The following is a 19,646-nucleotide window of genomic DNA, read 5'->3' as shown; positions in this document are numbered from 1 at the left end:
AATTGTCTCTTTCCCGCAACTTGTGTCACAATATAAAATATTCCATGGACTCAACATGACTCTCAGCAAATAGCTTGGGGTGTCTACTTTCCAAAATGGGGTCATTTGGGGGGGTTTTGAACTGTCCTGGCATTTTATGCACAACATCTAGAATCTTATGTCACACATCACCCACTCTTCTAACCACTTGAAGACAAAGCCCTTTCTGACACTTATTGTTTACATAAAAAAATAATTTTTTTTTGCAAGAAAATTACTTTGAACCCCCAAACATTATATATTTTTTTTAAAGCAAATGCCCTACAGATTAAAATGGTGGGTGTTTCATTTTTTTTTTTCACACAGTATTTGCGCAGCGATTTTTCAAACGCATTTTTTGGGGAAAAAACACACTTTTTTACATTTTAATGCACTAAAACACACTATATTGCCCAAATGTTTGATGAAATAAAAAAGATGATCTTAGGCCGAGTACATGGATACCAAACATGACATGCTTTAAAATTGCGCACAAACGTGCAGTGGCGACAAACTAAATACATTTTTAAAAGCCTTTACAGGTTACCACTATAGATTTACAGAGGAGGTCTACTGCTAAAATTACTGCCCTCGATCTGACCTTCGCGGCGATACCTCACATGCATGGTGCAATTGCTGTTTACATTTGACGCCAGACCGACGCTTGTGTTCGCCTTAGCGCGAGAGCAGGGGGGACAGGGGTGCTTTTTTTTTTTTTTTTTTTTTTTTCTTTATTATTATTATTTTTTTATCTTATTTTTAAACTGTTCCTTTCATTTTTTTTTTTTTTTTAATCATTTTTATTGTTATCTCAGGGAATGTAAATATCCCCTATCATAGCAATAGGTAGTGACAGGTACTCTTTTTTGCAAAAATTGGGGTCTATTAGACCCTAGATTTCTCCTCTGCCCTCAAAGCATCTGACCACACCAAGATCGGTGTGATAAAATGCTTTCCCAATTTCCCAATGGCGCTGTTTACATCCAGCGAAATCTAAGTCATAAAATGCTCGTAGCTTCCGGTTTCTTAGGCCATAGAGATGTTTGGAGCCACTCTGGTCTCTGATCAGCTCTATGGTCAGCTGGCTGAATCACCGGCTGCATTCTCAGGTTCCCTGTTGGGACAGGAGAGCCAGAGAAAAACACGGAAGACGTTGGGGGGGGGAGGGGCATTCCCTCCCACTGCTTGTAAAAGCAGTCTAGAGGCTAATTAGCCGCTAGGATTGCTTTTACATGAAAGCCGACCGCTGGCTGAAAAGAATGATACCAAGATGATACCTAAACCTGCAGGCATCATTCTGGTATAACCACTCAAAGTCGTGAATGGCGTACCTGAAGACAAAAAAATGGTTAACAATAAAGCACAGTAAACGGTAAAGTATAAAAAATTGCATACCTGAAAAGCAAACATGATAAAACATAATAACAATAAAACATTGCAGAATAGAATACAGTAAAAAAGAACAGAACAATAGAGAGAGAGAATAGAGAGAGAAAGAACAATAAAACGACAACTATTTTTTTTTTATTTTATATTTTTGTATGTGGTTTTTTTTTTTTTTTTTTTACACTTTTTTTTTGTAACTAACTTTTATAACTGTAACCGGTTCCAGGTTCGGGTCTCTCAAAATGCGATGGCATCTTGGGAGACCCTGTGAAAGTGTGCCTAGTCTGTGCAATGCTGTACCCTACGCTAATACTCAACTAGTGCATGGTAGCGTTCAAAATATTCACCAATGCAAAGACCAGGATTGTCAGGACAGGAGGGACAATAATAGCGGGTGTCACGCCTATATCCGCGCTTGCTGCAGACACAACATCTTTTTTGGGGGGGTTCGTTGGGTAGGGGTACTCGGGAGGACATAAAGAAAATGCCTCTCATGCAGCCGACTGCATTTGGTTGGGGATGTGAATGGGGGAAGTACGGGCGCTGCAGAATTGGTGGGTTCCCAATTAGGATTGGCGAATGCAGCAGGAAGGGCACTATGGGCACGACGGGCCTGTGTTTGTCTTTTTGGTGGCAGCGGGACACTACTTGTGCTTGTCACCTCACCAGCTTCAACTGCACTTATGGGACTCGCCACGTCACCAAGTGTTACTGCAGTGCTGGTTTGACTACGACCGGGGTGTACTAGGCCGCTGGTGCTTGCCAGTTCACCAAAACGCTACCAAAAAAACTGTTAGCGATCGCAAGGATCAGGCCTGACTCTGCGAATGCTGCAGTTATGCGTTTAGTGTTTTGTAAGTGTCAGTGATCGATCGATACTGCACTTGGGTGGGCTGGGCTGGGCCGGGCGGAGGGGCAAAACGCAGGTGCTAGCAGGTATCTGGGCTGATCCAGCTAACACTGCGTTTGTGGGAACCCTAAACTGCTGGGGACGCTAGTATAGATCTGATCGGATCAGATATTGATCCGATCAGATACTATACCACTAAGGGAGGCGTATGCTGCGTGCGTGGGTGTTAGCGGTACTGGCGCTAACCTGACGCTGCCTGGGGCTGGTGCTTGCCAGTTCACCAAAACGCTACCAGAAAAACTGTTAGCGATCGCAGGAATCAGGCCTGACTCTGCGAACGCTGCAGTTATGCGTTTAGTGTTTTGTAAGTGTCAGTGATCGATCGATACTGCACTTGGGTGGGCTGGGCTGGGCCGGGCCGGGCGGAGGGGCAAAACGCAGGTGCTAGCAGGTATCTGGGCTGATCCCGCTAACACTGCGTTTGTGGGAACCCTAAACTGCTGGGGACGCTAGTATAGATCTGATCAGATCAGATATTGATCCGATCAGATACTATACCACTAAGGGAGGTGTACGGTGCGTGCGTGGGTGTTAGCGGTACTGGCGCTAATCTGACGCTGCCTGGGGCTGGTGCTTGCCAGTTCACCAAAACGCTACCAAAAAAACTGTTAGCGATCGCAGGGATCAGGCCTGACTATGCGAACGCTGCAGTTATGCGTTTAGTGTTTTGTAAGTGACAGTGATCGATCGATACTGCACTTGGGTGGGCCGGGCAGAGGGGCAAAACGCAGGTGCTAGCGGGTATCTGGGCTGATCCCGCTAACACTGCGTTTTCAGGAACCCTAAACTGCTGGGGACGCTAGTATAGATCTGATTGGATCAGATATTGATCCGTACAGATACTATACCACTAAGGGAGGCGTATGCTGCATGCGTGGGTGTTAGCGGTACTGGCGCTAATCTGACGCTGCCTGGGGCGACGCATATCACCGCCGGGCGATCAGGGGGCTAAACCTTTATTCGGTAATAAACGGCGGGTGCCCTGACACTATAAAAAATAAACGAACTAACCAGCGTCACCCGTAACAGTTATACGGTGATCAGTGGTGAAAGGGTTAACTAGGGGGCAATCAAGGGGTTAAAACCTTTATTAGATAGTATATGGGGGTCCCTGTCGCTATAAAACGCTGACGGCGAACCTAAATATTTACGTCTCTAACTAGCGTCACCAGCGACACTAATACAGCGATCAGAAAAAGGATCGCTTAGTGACACTGGTGACAGGGGGTGATCAAGGGGTTAAAACTTTATTAGGGGGGGTTAGGGGGGTATCCTAGACCTAAAGGGGGGTAATATTCACTGCCCTAACACTGTAACTGTCACAAACTGACACTATGCAGTAATCAGAAAAAAAAAAAAAAAAAAAAAAAAATACTGCTAATGTCAGTTTGTGACAGGGGGGGGGGTGATTGGGGGGGGATCGGGGGGCGATCGGGGGGCGATCGGGGGTGTAAAGTATGCCTGGCATGTTCTACTGTGTGTGTTTGTGTTGTGTGGACTTACATGTCTTCTCTCCTCGGCGCTGGACGGAAACTGCCAGACCGAAGAGAGATGACATCACATCCTCTGCCTGTGTGAAACTACACACAGGCAGAGGAGGATTCCCATTGGCTGGGAGCGATCGCGAGGGGGGGGCCACGATCGGATGGTCTCCCCCTCGCCTCCCGACGCTCCCAGTCAGATGCCGACCGCTGATGGCACCGGGGGGGGGTCCGATCGGACCCCCCGCCCGCGGGAGGCAGATCACGTACAGGTACGTGATTCTGCCTGCCCGTGCCATTCTGCCGACGTATATATACGTTAGGCGGTCGGCAAGTGGTTAAGCTGTAAAAAAAACCCAGGACCAGTGGGTTCTGAGAGACGTTTTTCAGCTGTAAAAACACTCTAACGCTCAAAAACGCTCAAAAACGCTAAAAACGCTATTGCAAAAACGCTGAAAAAAGTTAAAAAAAATCACTGCAAAGATACTGGCGTTTTCATAATGTTATTTTAACAGCCTGTGTGCATGAGGGCAAAAATTAAATGCATCTAAAGCCCAAATAGTATAGGAAATGGGTAGAACCCCTGTCAGATTCTGATTTTGGGGTCTTTGTCCCTGTTGGAGAGATTTTCCTTCTCCTTGAGTCTCAGAGACCCCATAGGAGGTGAGGGGAACCTCATCTATGCATATTGGGAGCTTCATCTGACTACATCAGGGCCCTCTGCACATCAAGGGGCCCCATCTGAGTATAATGGGGGCCCCATTTGAGTATGTTGGGACCTCGTTTGTTCACATTGAGAAACTCCATCTGTGTCCATTGGGGGGCTTCATCTGTCTGCATCGGGGACCCTATCTCTGTACATATAGGCACCCCATGTGTGTATATTTGGTGTTTTATCTGTCTGCATCAGGGGCCCTTATCTGTGCACATTGGGGGGCCCATTGACTCTTTACTTCTTCTAACCCCCCTCTCTCTACCATCAGATCAAAGACAGTGAATTCATCAAGGTGGAGAGCTCAGAGGACTCCAGCAAACTGACCATCTCATGTGCCCGCCAGGAGCACTGCGGCTGCTACACGCTGGTGGTGGAGAACAAACATGGCTCCAAGCAAGCGCAGGTCAACCTGACCGTATTCGGTGAGTCCCGGCATCTCCTCGGTGTATGAGATAAGAGGCATCACCCCTGTGTAATAATGTGAAATAAGTGCATTGCCCCTGTGTAATAATGTGAGATAAGTAAAGTGCCCCTGTGTAATCATGTAATATAAGTGCATAGTCCCTGTGCATTAATGTGATATAAGTGCATCGCCCTGTGTAATAATGAAAGATAAGTGCATCGCCCTGTGTAATAATGAAAGATAAGTGCATCGCCCTGTGTAATAATGAAAGATAAGTGCATCGCCCTGTGTAATAATGAAAGATAAGTGCATCGCCCTGTGTAATAATGAAAGATAAGTGCATCGCCCTGTGTAATAATGAAAGATAAGTGCATCGCCCTGTGTAATAATGAAAGATAAGTGCATTGCCCTGTGTAATAATGTGAAATAAGTGCATCACCCTGTGTAATAATGTGAGATTAGAGTGCATTGCCCCTGTGTGTTAATGTGGTATAAATGCATTTCCCCTGTGTAATAATGTGAGATAAGTGCATCACCCCATGCATTAATGTGAGATAAGTGCATCGCCCTGTGTATTAATGTGAGATAAGTGCATCACCCCATGCAATAATGTAAGATAAGTGCATTGGCCCTGTGTATTAATGTGAGATAAGTGCATCGCCCTGTGCAATAATGAAAGATAAGTGCATTGCCCTGTGTAATAATGTGAGATAAGTGCATCGCCCCTGGTCATGTGATCCCGTGTGTGTGTGTGTGTGTGTGTGTGTGGGGGGGGGGGGGTGTTGCCATCTATATCAGATATTTTTCGGGTTGCCTTTCTCCCGCATGGAACGGACATTTGTCCGCAGACAGTGGCGCTCCACCTAACTTTATAATCCTCAGCTGTCTGCAGGGGGGGGATCTTCCCAATAGAGAGGATATAATGAGATCTGATCACAAATCAGTGACCCCCCCCCCGGGATAACAATGAGAGCCCAGAATACAAGTGACCTTATATTCTATAGGGTGACCTCCCTGAAGGTCCCGGCTTGTTGTGGCAGCTGTTGCGCGGCGTGCGCTGATCTCGCCTTGTTATCTATTCCTGGGGGTTATTTTAGGAAAATCGTCCCACGCTGTGCGTTTTATATATGAATACAATGAGCCGTGCGATCGGGAGATTTCCTGGGAGTATCAGAATAACAAAGTGTTACATTGTCAGCGTCGCTCCGCCCTGAACTGCGATTGGCTGGAGAGTGACACCTCTGAATGCTCCTCTATAGCTCAACAATTTCTGCCATTTTTGGGTTTTCGCAGAAAAGAAGAGCGGCAGAGACACAAAAAAATAACAACGGTGAACAAAATATTAGAAGTATTAACTAAGGGGAAAAGGGGAGGGAAGAGTTAATTAGGGCCGATTAGCATTAATTAAGGGTTACTAAGGAGATAAATAAAGGTCACCTTTTAATAAAAAAAAAAAATACATGTAAAAAAATCAACATTTGTTATTTTCTGTTTCTGGAGCCTCTAAAGCATTACACCCGGGATCAGCAGATATGGGGGGTGCCATGCCGGTCTCCTGCACACTGTCAGTGTATCTGTGTGCCCGAGTAAGCAGATGGAAACATGAATGAGCTCCACAGTGCCGGGTAATTCATTGAAAACTGCAGAGGCTGCCAGGACTTGTAGTTTTCCATGCACAGAGGACTGTGAGTGACGAGCCCAGGAGTGTAAATGTTGTCAGCTGCATTTTAACAGTGACAAAACAAAAACGTAAAGTACACCACATTTTCATCCAATGATAAAAAACTACGACGAAAATCAATTCTGTTTTTGGTAATGAACGAAAACTAAACGAAAATGTGAGGCGGGGACGCTTACCCTCAGAACTTCCAGATTCCACAGAGCTCCGCCTGCTCCTGCTCCCAGCAAGCAAGCGAGTCGAGTCCATAGCATTCATCACGTAGCAGCAGTTGCAGCACTGTGCATTCAGCATTACAGGCCTCCTCCGAGTCCTCAGACGATCGTCCAGAGCAGAGCAGCACTGTGCACCCTTCCCGACAAGGATCACAACAACAACGATCGTCCAGAGCAGACAAGAGCACTGTGAGTGTGTACATTACAATTACAGGCCTCCCCTCAGATCATCGTCTGTCCAGAGCACTGTGTGTGCATTACAGGCCTCCTCTAAACACCGGCATACAGAGCACTGTGCATTACAGGTCATCCCTCAGACATGAGACCACCATCCAGCACTGTGCAGCATTGCAGGCCTCTCAGACCACCATCTCAGAGCACTGTGCATTACCAGCCTCCCCTCAGACCACCATCCACAGGACTATGTAGCATTACAGGCCTCTAACACCACCATCCAGAGCACTGTGTAGAATTACAGGCCTCCTCAGACCACTGTCCAGAGCACTGTGTAGAATTACAACCACCGTCCAGAGCACTGTCTGCATTAAAGACCTCCTCAGACCACCATCCAGAGCACTGTGTGCATTACAGGCCTCCTCAGACCACCATTCAGAGCACTGTGTGCAATGCATTACAGGCCTCCTCAGACTGTCCATGTCCACAGCACTGTGTGCAATAAAGGTATCCTGAGACTACTGTCCAGAGCACTATGTGCATTAAAGGCCTCCTCAGACCACCGTCCAGAGCACTGTGTGCTTTAAAGCGGGGGTCCACCTATCTATCGTTTTTTTTTTTTTGAGTTCATTCACAAACTTTTCTTCTCAGCATTACATACTCACATATTGTGTGTAATATGTCCGCCTGTGTCAGATTTCGTCGGAAAGAATAACTTATATTATTCACTGCAGGCGGTTTCCATCTTCATTATGGGCATTTGAAGCCCACAAGCATTTATTTCCTGGATGTGGTGAATGCTGTGCTCCCAGCATTCACCGCTCATTCCCGCACATGCTCAGTGGCATCCTGGGAAGCCTGAGACTAGCTCCCAGGAGTCTGGGAGAGGCTAGAAACACGCCTACTCCCACGGGAGGAGAACCAGGAAGTGCAAAGAAGAATAGAAAAATAAAAGGTAATTACGGCGATTTAAATTTTTTTAAACGGCATGTCAGCATCTAGGCAAGGAAGAGAATACATACAGATATTGTTCAAAATTTGGGTGGAACCCCGCTTTAAAGTCCTTCTCAGACCACCGTCCAGAGCACTATGTGCATTAAAGTCCTTCTCAGACTACCGTCCAGAGCATTGTGTGCATTAAAGTCCTCCTCAGACCACCATCCAGAGCACTGTGTGCATTAAAGTCCTTCTCAGACCACCGTCCAGAGCACTGTGTGCATTAAAGTCCTCCTCAGACCACCATCCAGAGCACTGTGTGCATTAAAGTCCTCCTCAGACCACCGTCCAGAGCACTGTGTGCATTAAAGTCCTTCTCAGACCACCGTCCAGAGCACTGTGTGCATTAAAGTCCTCCTCAGACCACCGTCCAGAGCACTGTGTGCATTAAAGTCCTTCTCAGACCACCGTCCAGAGCACTGTGTGCATTAAAGTCCTCCTCAGACCACCGTCCAGAGCACTGTGTGCATTAAAGTCCTCCTCAGACCACCATCCAGAGCACTGTGTGCATTAAAGTCCTCCTCAGACCACCATCCAGAGTGGCTAAATCTGTATCTGTAAGTTTGTTCAAACCTTAATACCATAAATAATAACATATTAGAATTTTATACTCCAGGAGTATATTATGAGTTTGGAAATTCTATATAAATGCTTAAATAATGCATTACTATTTAACTACACCCATTAGATTTTACTTGACTAAAATGATTTTATTCGTCTAAAATGTACTGGAGATTTTAGTCGACCAAAATTCAACTAAAACTAAAACAATTGTAGATGACTAAAATGCATTTTAGTCAAAAAACTATAACTAAAACAAAATCAAAATTTGATGCCAAAATGAACACTCGTGCCCGGCCGCGTTTTTTTTTTTTTAATTGTGACACCGGGGGGGGGGGGGGTTTGGAGGGGGGAGCGAGGGCTGGGCTCCGTTGGTAACATGTTACGTGAATATGAGTACGACAGGTGAACTTATCCTTTAAATAAAAAAAAAAGGGTCAGAACTTTGATCTACAAATGAATGAAATAGTAAATACAATGTAACTCTATTCACGGATTCATTGTATCTAGTTTATGACACCCACAGATTATCTACAAGTGTCATTTTACACAGAAGCTGCTGCATTGTGACAAAAGTTGCTTCTGTGTAATACAATTCATTTGTATTGGCAGTAATATCGGCAACTGGACGTAACGGACACGTCCTAAAATCTTTGTTGACATTTTTTTTAGGGTGTGTTTCTTATGTTTAAAATCCTCAAGAGGTTAAAAATGCTGAATGTAAAGAAAAGAAGCTGTTTGTCTGCCAGAAATCCAGTGAGCTCCTTTGGCTTGCTAAGCATCATGGGAACATAAACGTTCCACCTCATGCTATAATAGGCTGGCGTTGCTCGTCCCATGTGCCATCTTCCTTCAGCTCTTGAGTCGTTTATCCCCCCCCCCCCCCCCAATTATTCCCCTCTACAGATCGTGGGATAAAACACATTTTGTTTTTGGATACTTTGTATTTCTTTGGTATTCAGAAAACCGACCGTTCCAAACCGATACTGGGGGGGGGGGGGGTCCTAATATAAAGGCGAGTCTCGTTTTCCGGAGAGCATTGAAGTCTTCCAGGGAATTGGTTTATTTCTGTTTTCTCTTGAATTGACTGGTGTCAATGTCGGTCATCCTGTGAGTGGCGAGTTTTCAGACATTCCGGCGCTCTGTGAAGTCTGGATGGAGACGGGGCTCGGGGGAGTCAAGTGTGGGGGGGTCATTGTGAAATATTCTGATGGATTCCCGATGCTCCGTGGAGGATGACCGGGCAGATTAGGACAATTCATAAACTCAATAGAGAAAAATCTGTAATTCAATTGAAGAGAGACGAAAGAGCCATTTATGTCCAACACGGAACCAATTCCCGACTTCTGATATCTCCCAGGATCCTTCCCAGAGTTCCCAGTTCTATCATCACAAGAGGGCAATGAGGACAAATCCCTCATCCAATATTCTGTAGAATCCAAAGAGAGAGAGCGACACCTGCAGGAGGAGCGGAGACATGAACTAATGCAGGAAATCTCCCCATTGTGGGAGGGGCAGAGACACAAACTACTGCAGGGAAATCTCACCATTGTGGGAGGGGCAGAGACACAAACTACTACTGGGAAATCTACCTATTGTGGGAGGGGCGGAGACTCAAACTACTGCGGGAAATCTCCCCATTGTGGGAGGGGCAGAGACACAAACTACTGCAGGAAATCTCACCATTGTGGGAGGGGCAGAGACACAAACTACTACTGGGAAATCTACCTATTGTGGGAGGGGCGGAGACTCAAACTACTGCGGGAAATCTCCCCATTGTGGGAGGGGCAGAGACACAAACTACTGCAGGAAATCTCACCATTGTGGGAGGGGCAGAGACACAAACTACTGCAGGAAATCTCCCCATTGTGGGAGGGGCAGAGACACAAACTACTGCAGGAAATCTACCCATTGTGGGAGGGGCAGAGACACAAACTAATGCAGGAAATCTCACCATTGTGGGAGGGGCAGAGACACAAACTACTGCAGGAAATCTCACCATCATGGGAGGGGTAGGGTCACAAAATACTACGGGGATATCTCTTCTTCAGAATTTTTAAAACTGCAATTTTAGCGAACACCAAGTAAATCTATATACCACAGCTGTTTTTCCTACCAAATGATTTGTATTCCAGTCAAGCCTGTCCCGAGCTTCACACAGCTCTGATCAATGTCATCATCATCATCACCGTTCTCGCCCCCAACCCTGTGCCAGGGTTGACTTTAGCAACACCTTGTGAGTGTCAGACCAGGATGTACTACTTTTAAAGACTCAGTTGTGGTCAGGTACCCACCTAGTGCTGCCAGCATGGCCCGCCTAAAAGCCGAGTTCCCCATAGCATGCCAGATGTCTCAGCAGCCACCACCAAATGTCCTTCAGCTCTCTCCTGCCAGACATTCCATGCTGGCAACACTGGCGGACCCTTACCAAGGAACCAATCAGTATACAGCTTGTTTTTTTTGGGCTTAGTGCTGGTGTTACAGGGAGGATTAGAGTTAGTGTTAAGGTAATTGGTGGATTAGTGTTAGAGTAAAGGTAGGTTAGTGTTAGGGTTACAGGAAGGTTTAGAGTTTCGATTAGAGGGATAATTAGTGTTAAAGTAATGCGAGGGGGCATTACAGGCGGGTTCGTTTTACAGGGAGGATTAGAGTTAGGGTTAGAGGGTTGGTTAGTGTTAGGATAAAGGGGGGTAGTGTAGGGGAGCATTCGCCACCTCCAATCTTTCCCCTTGGGGTGGTCCCCCCCCTTTTTTTTTTTTTTGTTTATTTATTTATTTTTTATCATTATTTCCTTGTTTATCTATATTTTCTTTTTTTATGGTTGGGGTTATTCCCCTAACTCTTGGTACTTTATTTCTGTTTTTAACAGTTTTTTCTTCTTTTTTTTTCTTTAATTTATTTGTATAGTTAATTTGGAAAATTTGAGGCCGGAATATGGGGATAAGTATTGCCATAGGTCACAATCAGATAAAATAGACACCTAGGCATAGAGAAACAGTCGCTTCTGCATTATCCTGGTAATATGTTCAGGGTGTATGTTAGGAATGATTTATATGCCTAGTCTGTAACTGAATTCTGAAAGGTTACTTATTTTTTGTGTTAGAAGGGCAATGTTAGCCTAATATATTTGAATTGTTGGTATTTCTTATTGCTATATATATGTATATTTGATGAGGATGTGCTTTGTGTTCTCGTGCCTTTTGAAACAAATAAAAGATTTAAAAAAAAAAAGAGGGGTAGTGTTAGGGTTACAGGAAGGATTAGAGTTAGGGTTAAAGGGTTGGTTAGGGGGTAGTGTTAGGGTTAGTGTTAGGATAAAGGGGGGTTAGTGTTAGGGTTACAGGGAGGATTGGAGTTAGGGTTAAAGGGTTGGTTAGGGTAAGGGGGGTAGTGTTAGGGTTAGTGGGTTGGTTAGTGTTAGGATAAAGGGGGTTAGGGTTACAGGGAGGATTGGAGTTAGGGTTAGAGGGTTGGTTAGGGTAAGGGGGTGGTTAGTGTTAGGATAAAAGGTGGTTAGTGTTAGGGTTACAGGGAGGATTGGATTTAGGTTTAGAGGACTGGTTAGTGTTAGGATAAAGGGGGCTGGTGTTAGGGTTACAGGGAGGATTAGGGTTAGAACGTTGGTTTTTTTTTGGGTAATGAGGAGGGTGAGTGTTGGGGTTAGAGGGAGGGTGGTTTTAGGGTATTGAAGGGTTGGTGTTGGGGGGTATAGGGATTAATAATGTTAGGGTTACAGGAGTGAACAGTGTTCAATCTACAGAGAAGGTTATTGTTAGGGTTACAGAAAGGCATTAAGGGTCCCCCTGCACCCGTTGATGGTTCATCTTTGGACCCCAACACTATACCTACCTCTGTATGTCCTATGGTTTTGCCCTTTATATGTTATGGATGTTTTAGCTGTATTTGTGGAAACCTGCATCCCCCCCTCCCCCCCGCTGGGGTGTACAGGACGGATCCTGTGTTTAGTGGCCCCTTGTTACAGGAACATGGAATACAGCTGGTTGTGAGAAGCTGCATCCCAGACCCCCGTCTGCGCTTCTTCTCTGAACGATTGTGACCTTTTAAGGCTCGCTTTCTCTCCCAGTGCTGAGATGCTGCCAGTGCTGACGGCATGGACCTCATCCAACTGGCTCCAGACTCCAGACTTCTCTGAAGAAGGATCATTCTTCTCTATACATTGAGGATGTGCGTTCCTCTGCGGGCTGTATGGTGCATCCTGTGCAGGAGAGACACTGCACCGCCCAATGGGGGGCGCTCTGCTCTATACAACCCATATTGGGGGGTCTATAGACAAGATGAGTAATAAAGTGATGGGGTGATGATGTCATCGGGAACTCTGAGATCTCAGCTGACGGCATTTGAGACCCACCCAGGAAACAAAAAAGTATTTTAATGAGGAAAAAAAAGTATTTTAATGAGAAGCTTGGCATGTCAAAACTGAACTTAGAGGATAGAGGAGACCTTCTGAGTCACTGTGCTGCCATGTGACACTCCGGTCCTGTCCTCCAATGGCACCCTGTAACCCCAAAACCAATCCTCCCTGTAACCCTAACACTGATCCTCCCTGTAACCCTAACACTGATCCTCCCTGTAACCCCAACACTGATCCTCCCTGTAACCCTAACACTGATCCTCCCTGTAACCCTAACACTGATCCTCCCTGTAACCCCAACACTGATCCTCCCTATAACCCTAACACTGATCCTCCCTGTAACCCTAACACTGATCCTCCCTGTAACCCTAACACTGATCCTCCCTGTAACCCTAACACTGATCCTCCCTGTAACCCTAACACTGATCCTCCCTGTAACCCTAACACTGATCCTCCCTGTAACCCTAACACTGATCCTCCCTGTAACCCTAACACTGATCCTCCCTGTAACCTCAACACTGATCCTCCCTGTAACCCCAACACTGATCCTCCCTGTAACCCTAACACTGATCCTCCCTGTAACCCTAACACTGATCCTCCCTGTAACCCTAACACTGATCCTCCCTGTAACCCTAACACTGATCCTCCCTGTAACCCTAACACTGATCCTCCCTGTAACCCTAACACTGATCCTCCCTGTAACCCTAACACTGATCCTCCCTGTAACCCTAACACTGATCCTCCCTGTAACCCCAACACTAATCCTCCCTGTAACCCTAAACCTCATCTTCCCCATCACCCTAACACTAACCTTCCCTTTAACCATCACACAAACCCTTCCAGTTATCCTTACTTTAGGAATCCCTGTATCCCTAACAATAATCCTCCCTGTAATCCTAACACCGAACATCCATGTAACCCCAACACCAATCTTCTTTGTAATGCTAACATTTAAAGTCCTTGTTACCCTAAACCTAACCCTCCCACTGACCATCATTCTAACCCTTCCCTACAGAAATCATCTCTTTCCCCCTAAAACATACCATCCCTGTAACCCAAAAGCTAGCACACCTGTAACCTTAACCCTTCCTGTAACCCTTACACTAACTGTCCAAGTAACCCCAACATTTAACCCTCCCTGAAACCCTACTACTAATCCTCCATGTAGCCCCAATACTAATCGTCCCTGTATTCCTGACATTAACCCTCCCTTTAACCCTAACACCAACACTCCATGTAACCTTGATACCAACCCTCCCTGTAACCCCAATACTAAGCCTCCCTGTAACCCTAACACTAAACCTCTATGTATTCCAGACATTAACCTTCCCCTTAACCCTAACACCAACTCTCCATGTAACCCCAATACTAACCTTTCCTGTAACCGCAATACTAAGCCTCCCTGTAACCCTTACACTAATTATCCAAACAACCCTTCTGGAAACCCTACTACTAATCCTCCATGCATGCCCAGTACTAATCCTCTTTTTAACCCTAACACTAATACTCCACGTAAACCCAATTCTAACCCTGCCTGTAACCCCAAATACTAAGCCTCCCTGTAATCCTACTACTAATCCTCCCTGTAACCCTAACACTAAACCTCGATGTATTCCAGACATTAACCTTCCCTTTAACCCTAACACCATCTCTCCATGCAACCACAATACTAACCCTCCCTGTAACCCTACTACTAACCCACCCTGTAATCTAACACTAATGCCCCGTACAGACGATTGGACATTCCGACAACAAGACCGTGGATTTATTTCCGACGGATGTTGGCTCAAACTTGTCTTGCATACACACGGTCACACAAATGTTGTCAGAAATTATGAACGCCAAGAACGCGGTGATGTACAACACGTACGATGAGCCGAGAAAAAGGAAGTTCAATAGCCAGTGCGGCTCCTTCTGAGCATGTGTGGAACTTTGTGCGTCGGAATTGTGTACACACGATCGGAATTTCTGACAACGGAGTTTGTTGTCGGAAAATTTTGAGATCCAGATCTCAAATTTTTGTTGTCGGAAATTCCAAAGGAAAATGTCCGATGGAGCCTTCACACGGTCAGAATTTCTGACAACAAGCTCCCATTGAACATTTGTTGTCGGAAATTCCGAACGTGTGCACGCAGCATTACTGTCCAAGTAACCCTAACATTTAACCCTCCCTGTAACCCTACTACTAATCCTCCATGTAGCCCCAATACTAATTGTCCCTGTGACCCTAACGCTAAACCCCATGTAACCCTAATACTAAACCCCCATGTAACCCTAACGCTAAACCTCCATGTAACCCTAACGCTAAACCCCATGTAACCCTAATGCCCCGTACACACGGTCGGATTTTCCGATGGAAAATGTCCGATCGGAGTGTGTTGTCGGAAATTCCGACCGTGTGTGGGCTCCATTTTCCATCGGATTTTCCGACACACAAAGTTGGAGAGCAGGAGATAAAATTTTCCAACAACAAAATCCGTTGTCGGAATTTCCGATCGTGTGTACACAAATCCGACGGACAAAGTGCCACGCATGCTCAGAATAAATAAAGAGATGAAAGCTATTGGCCACTGCCCCATTTATAGTCCCGACGTACATGTTTTACGTCACCGCGTTTAAAACGATCGGATTTTCCGACAACTTTGTGTGACCGTGTGTATGCAAGACAAGTTTGAGCCAACATCCGTCGGAAAAAATCCTAGGATTTTGTTGTCGGAATGTCCGAACAAAGTCCGACCGTGTGTACGGGGCATAACACTAAACCCCCATGTAACCCTAACACTAAACCCCCATGTAACCCTAACACTAAACCCCCATGTATTCCTGACATTAACCTTCCCTTTAACCCCAACACCAATGGTGTTGGGGTTAAAGGGAAGGTTAATGTCAGCTATACATGGAGGTTTACATGATGTAACCCCAATACTAACCCTCTCTGTAACCCCAAATACTAAGCCTCCCTGTAAACCTAACACGAATCCTCCCTGTAACCCCAATACTTACCCTCCCTGTAACCCTACTACTAATCCTCCATGTAGCCCCAATACTAATCGTCCCTGTAACCCTAACACTAAACCTCCATGTAACCCTAACACTAAACCCCCATGTATTCCTGACATTAACCTTCCCTTTAACCCCAACACCAATGGTGTTGGGGTTAAAGGGAAGGTTAATGGCAGGAATATATGGAGGTTTACATGATGTAACGACAATACTAACCCTCCATATAACCCAAATACTAACCCTCCCTGTAAACCTAACACTAATCCTCCCTGTAACCCCAATACTAACCCTCCCTGTAACCCTAACACTAATTCTGCAAATAAACCCTTCTGGAAACCCCACTACTAATCCTCCATGCATCCCCCATACTAACCCTCCCTGTAACCCCAATACTAACCCCAGGGGCGGACTTACAACTCATGGGGCCCCCGGCCAATAGGAGATTATGGGGCCCCTGGGCAATAGGAGAAGATTATGGGGCCCCCAGGCAATAGGAGATTATGGGGCCCCCAGGCAATAGATTATGGGGCCACACAGTATACACACACATACAGTATACACACACAGACACACAATATACACACATACAGTATACACACACAGACACACAATATACACACATACAGTATACACACACAGACACACAATATACACACATACAGTATACACACACAGAATACACATACACACACTGAAAAGGTACTGGAGAGGCGGGGCAGCTATAATCTTTGGATTTTTAAAAAAAACACAGATTTTTACATACTGTCCCTGGTTTTATTGAGGCTGGCAACCCTGATGGGGCCCCTTAGTGGCATGGGGCCCTTGGGCAGTGCCCGAGTGCCCGAATGCTCAGTCCGCCCCTGACTAATCCTCCCTGTAACCCCACTAACCCCCTCTAATATGTACTTAGCCTCCTGTCTGATAATCGCGCAAAGGACGATTCGTGAACTACAGCAACCTATTGGCTCTGTCCTATCCGCATTCTAACAGCTCTGAACTATGAAAGGTGAACTGTGATTGGCTGATGTGATGGCATCCTTTTCCTGTTGAGAAGTGTGTTGGAGTCACTTTGCGGGTTGGAGAAATGAAAGCAAGCACTTGACGCTGACGCACTTGACGCTGAACAGAATCGTGGTGTTTTGCGTGGCCATCGGGGGGGGGGGGGGGGGTCAGATCACGTGACTTGGACGCGGCTGGACTTTACATTCCTCGCTGACACTTTATTTATGTAATTAGTAACTTGGAACGTTCGCCGTTCGCTGGCTCCATGCGTGTAAACAGTCCGCAGATTGCCAGCTCTGCAAATCAGCGCTTCTGTCTGACGTGATGGAGGGACGCCGGCGAGCTGAAAGCGCATAGTCACCGTACGGCGCGCGGATCCAGCCGGTGCGAGGTGGGCGCGCAGCCACATTCCTTTCCAAAATGGAAAACGTTTTATTGCCAGCTCGAATTCCTCCGCAACCGCAACCAATTTAGTCAGATTATCCCCCGAGGTTATTCCGATCGTGCCGAGAAATCTTATTTACACTGAAAGGCGATTTATCGCCGTGCGTTCTGCCGCGTTACCTTAAATGTCACTTTTTTGGGAACCGCTGCGAATGGGAAGAATGGCAAGATAAAATCGGCGTGTTTGTACATTCAGGGTTTATTTTTAGGAGATCTGCGCCAGTCTCTGGAAGACGTCCGATCGTTGGATTTCTTAAAAAAGTATTTTTGGATCTTGGGGTGAAATGTCTACAATGTGACAATGTATATTAACCTCTTCGTGACCGGACATCATCTAAACCAAGATGCCCAAAGCAAGTTTAGCATCCAATAACTTGACAGAAACTCCATGACAAAATAATTGTTATATTGTTTTCTTTTTTTTTTTCTTTAAGAACACATATGGCTTTTATTTGATACACTGTTTCTAAAAATACCTTCCTTATGTTTTAACCACTTGCCTTCCGGGCACTATTACCCCCTTCCTGCCCAGGACAATTTTCAGCTTCCAGCGCTGTCGCACTTTGAATGACAGTTGCGCAGTCATGTGACACTGTACACATAGGACATTTTTATCATTTATTTCACACAAATAGAGCTTTCTTTTGGTGGTATTTAATTGCCGCTGTTTTTTAAATTTCTTTGTTAAATGAAAAAAGACCGTTTCTGTTATAAAATTTTGCAAATAAGTAATTTGATGAGGCTGCACTGATAGTCTGCACTGATAAACACTGATGGACACTGATATTCTGCACTGATAAACACTGATGGACACTGATAGTCTGCACTGATAAACACTGATGGACACTGATAGTCTGCACTGATAAACACTGATGGACACGGATAGTCTGCACTGATAAACACTGATGGACACGGATAGTCTGCACTGATAAACACTGATGGACATGGATAGTCTGCACTGATAAACACTGATGGACACGGATAGTCTGCACTGATAAACACTGATGGACATGGATAGTCTGCACTGATAAACACTGATGGACACGGATAGTCTGCACTGATAAACACTGATGGACACGGATAGTCTGCACTGATAAACACTGATGGACATGGATAGTCTGCACTGATAAACACTGATGGACACGGATAGTCTGCACTGATAAACACTGATGGACACTGATAGTCTGCACTGATAAACACTGATGGACACTGATAGTCTGCACTGATAAACACTGATGGACACTGATAGTCTGCACTGATAAACACCTATGACAACTAGCACAAATCCCCTCCACCATATCACTTCTAGCACAGACCTCCCAAATCCCCCTTCCTAGCACAAATCCTACCCCCCCTCTTCTCAACGCAAATCCACACAAATCACAACTTCTATCACCCCCCCCCCCCACACACACACAAATTTTCCCTCCTAGAACTATTCATTCCCCCTGCTGCCCCCCCAAATCCCCCCTCCCAACACAATTTCCTTCACCTCCATACTCCTTGCGGTGCACCACCCCCCCACACACACACACACCACCCATGATACCACAGTGCCCAGGGCAGCTGCCCCTCCTGGCCACCCCTTGTCCTGGCCCTGAGTTGCACTGATGGGCACTGATAAGACGGCACTGATGAGGTAGCACTGATTATCAGTGTAAATGTGCGCTGTCACAGGAAAGCCGGTTATCAGGTCCTCTTTTCCTCACACACAAACGCAGAGGAAAGGAAATGCCAATAACTGGCATTTGTTTGCATGGGATCAGCTGTGATTGGACACAGCTGATCACATGGTAAAGGGCCGCTATGATTGGCTCTTTACCTTGGTCTATGATCAGCTGTGTCCAAAGGACGGGGTTCTGGGAGCATGTCAATAGACTCTCTTCCTGGACGACTGCGCTGGAGCCATCGTTCGGCTATAGCACACACAGTCGGAAAACAGTTTAAGCATTAATGAATCCCAAAACAAAAATGTAATATATTGCAGCTCCAACAAGAGTAACTCCACTTTTGTTGCGAAAACAAACCCCTCCCCCCTGGGTGATCTCTGTGCTTTGCAGGGATTGTATCAAACTTTATAGCAGATTCCTACTTTTCGTTGTTCTGTGTCCATGTGCAGAGTGAATGTGAATTGGAGGGACTTTATAAATATCAATCAGCTGCTGCACCTGCAGGGCTCTAATGAGGAAAGTGGTAGGGTCTGCATCCCTTTAGATGCGATGCAGTGTGATCCAAAAAGGCAAAGGTGGCAGACTAAGGAACAGTGTGATCCAAAAAGGCAAAAGTGT

The 19,646-nt window shown here is 45.8% G+C and overlaps 1 protein-coding gene across 3 annotated transcripts in view; it reads left to right on the top strand.

Moving 5' to 3' along the window:
- The window catches only part of MYLK (myosin light chain kinase), a 270,170-nt gene that overhangs the window by 197,061 nt on the left and 53,463 nt on the right, over positions 1-19,646 (top strand). For all 3 annotated transcript variants that reach the window (XM_073634487.1, XM_073634486.1, XM_073634488.1), the window contains one exon: positions 4,779-4,932. In XM_073634487.1, coding sequence (XP_073490588.1) covers positions 4,779-4,932 — 154 coding nt within the window. The remainder of the gene's footprint in view (positions 1-4,778; positions 4,933-19,646) is intronic.

This window comes from Aquarana catesbeiana, linkage group LG06, assembly GCF_042186555.1.
Source record: "Aquarana catesbeiana isolate 2022-GZ linkage group LG06, ASM4218655v1, whole genome shotgun sequence".
Lineage (NCBI taxonomy): Eukaryota > Metazoa > Chordata > Amphibia > Anura > Ranidae > Aquarana > Aquarana catesbeiana.
Note: the sequence above shows the minus strand (reverse complement) of the source record. Positions and strands in the feature narration are given on the sequence as shown.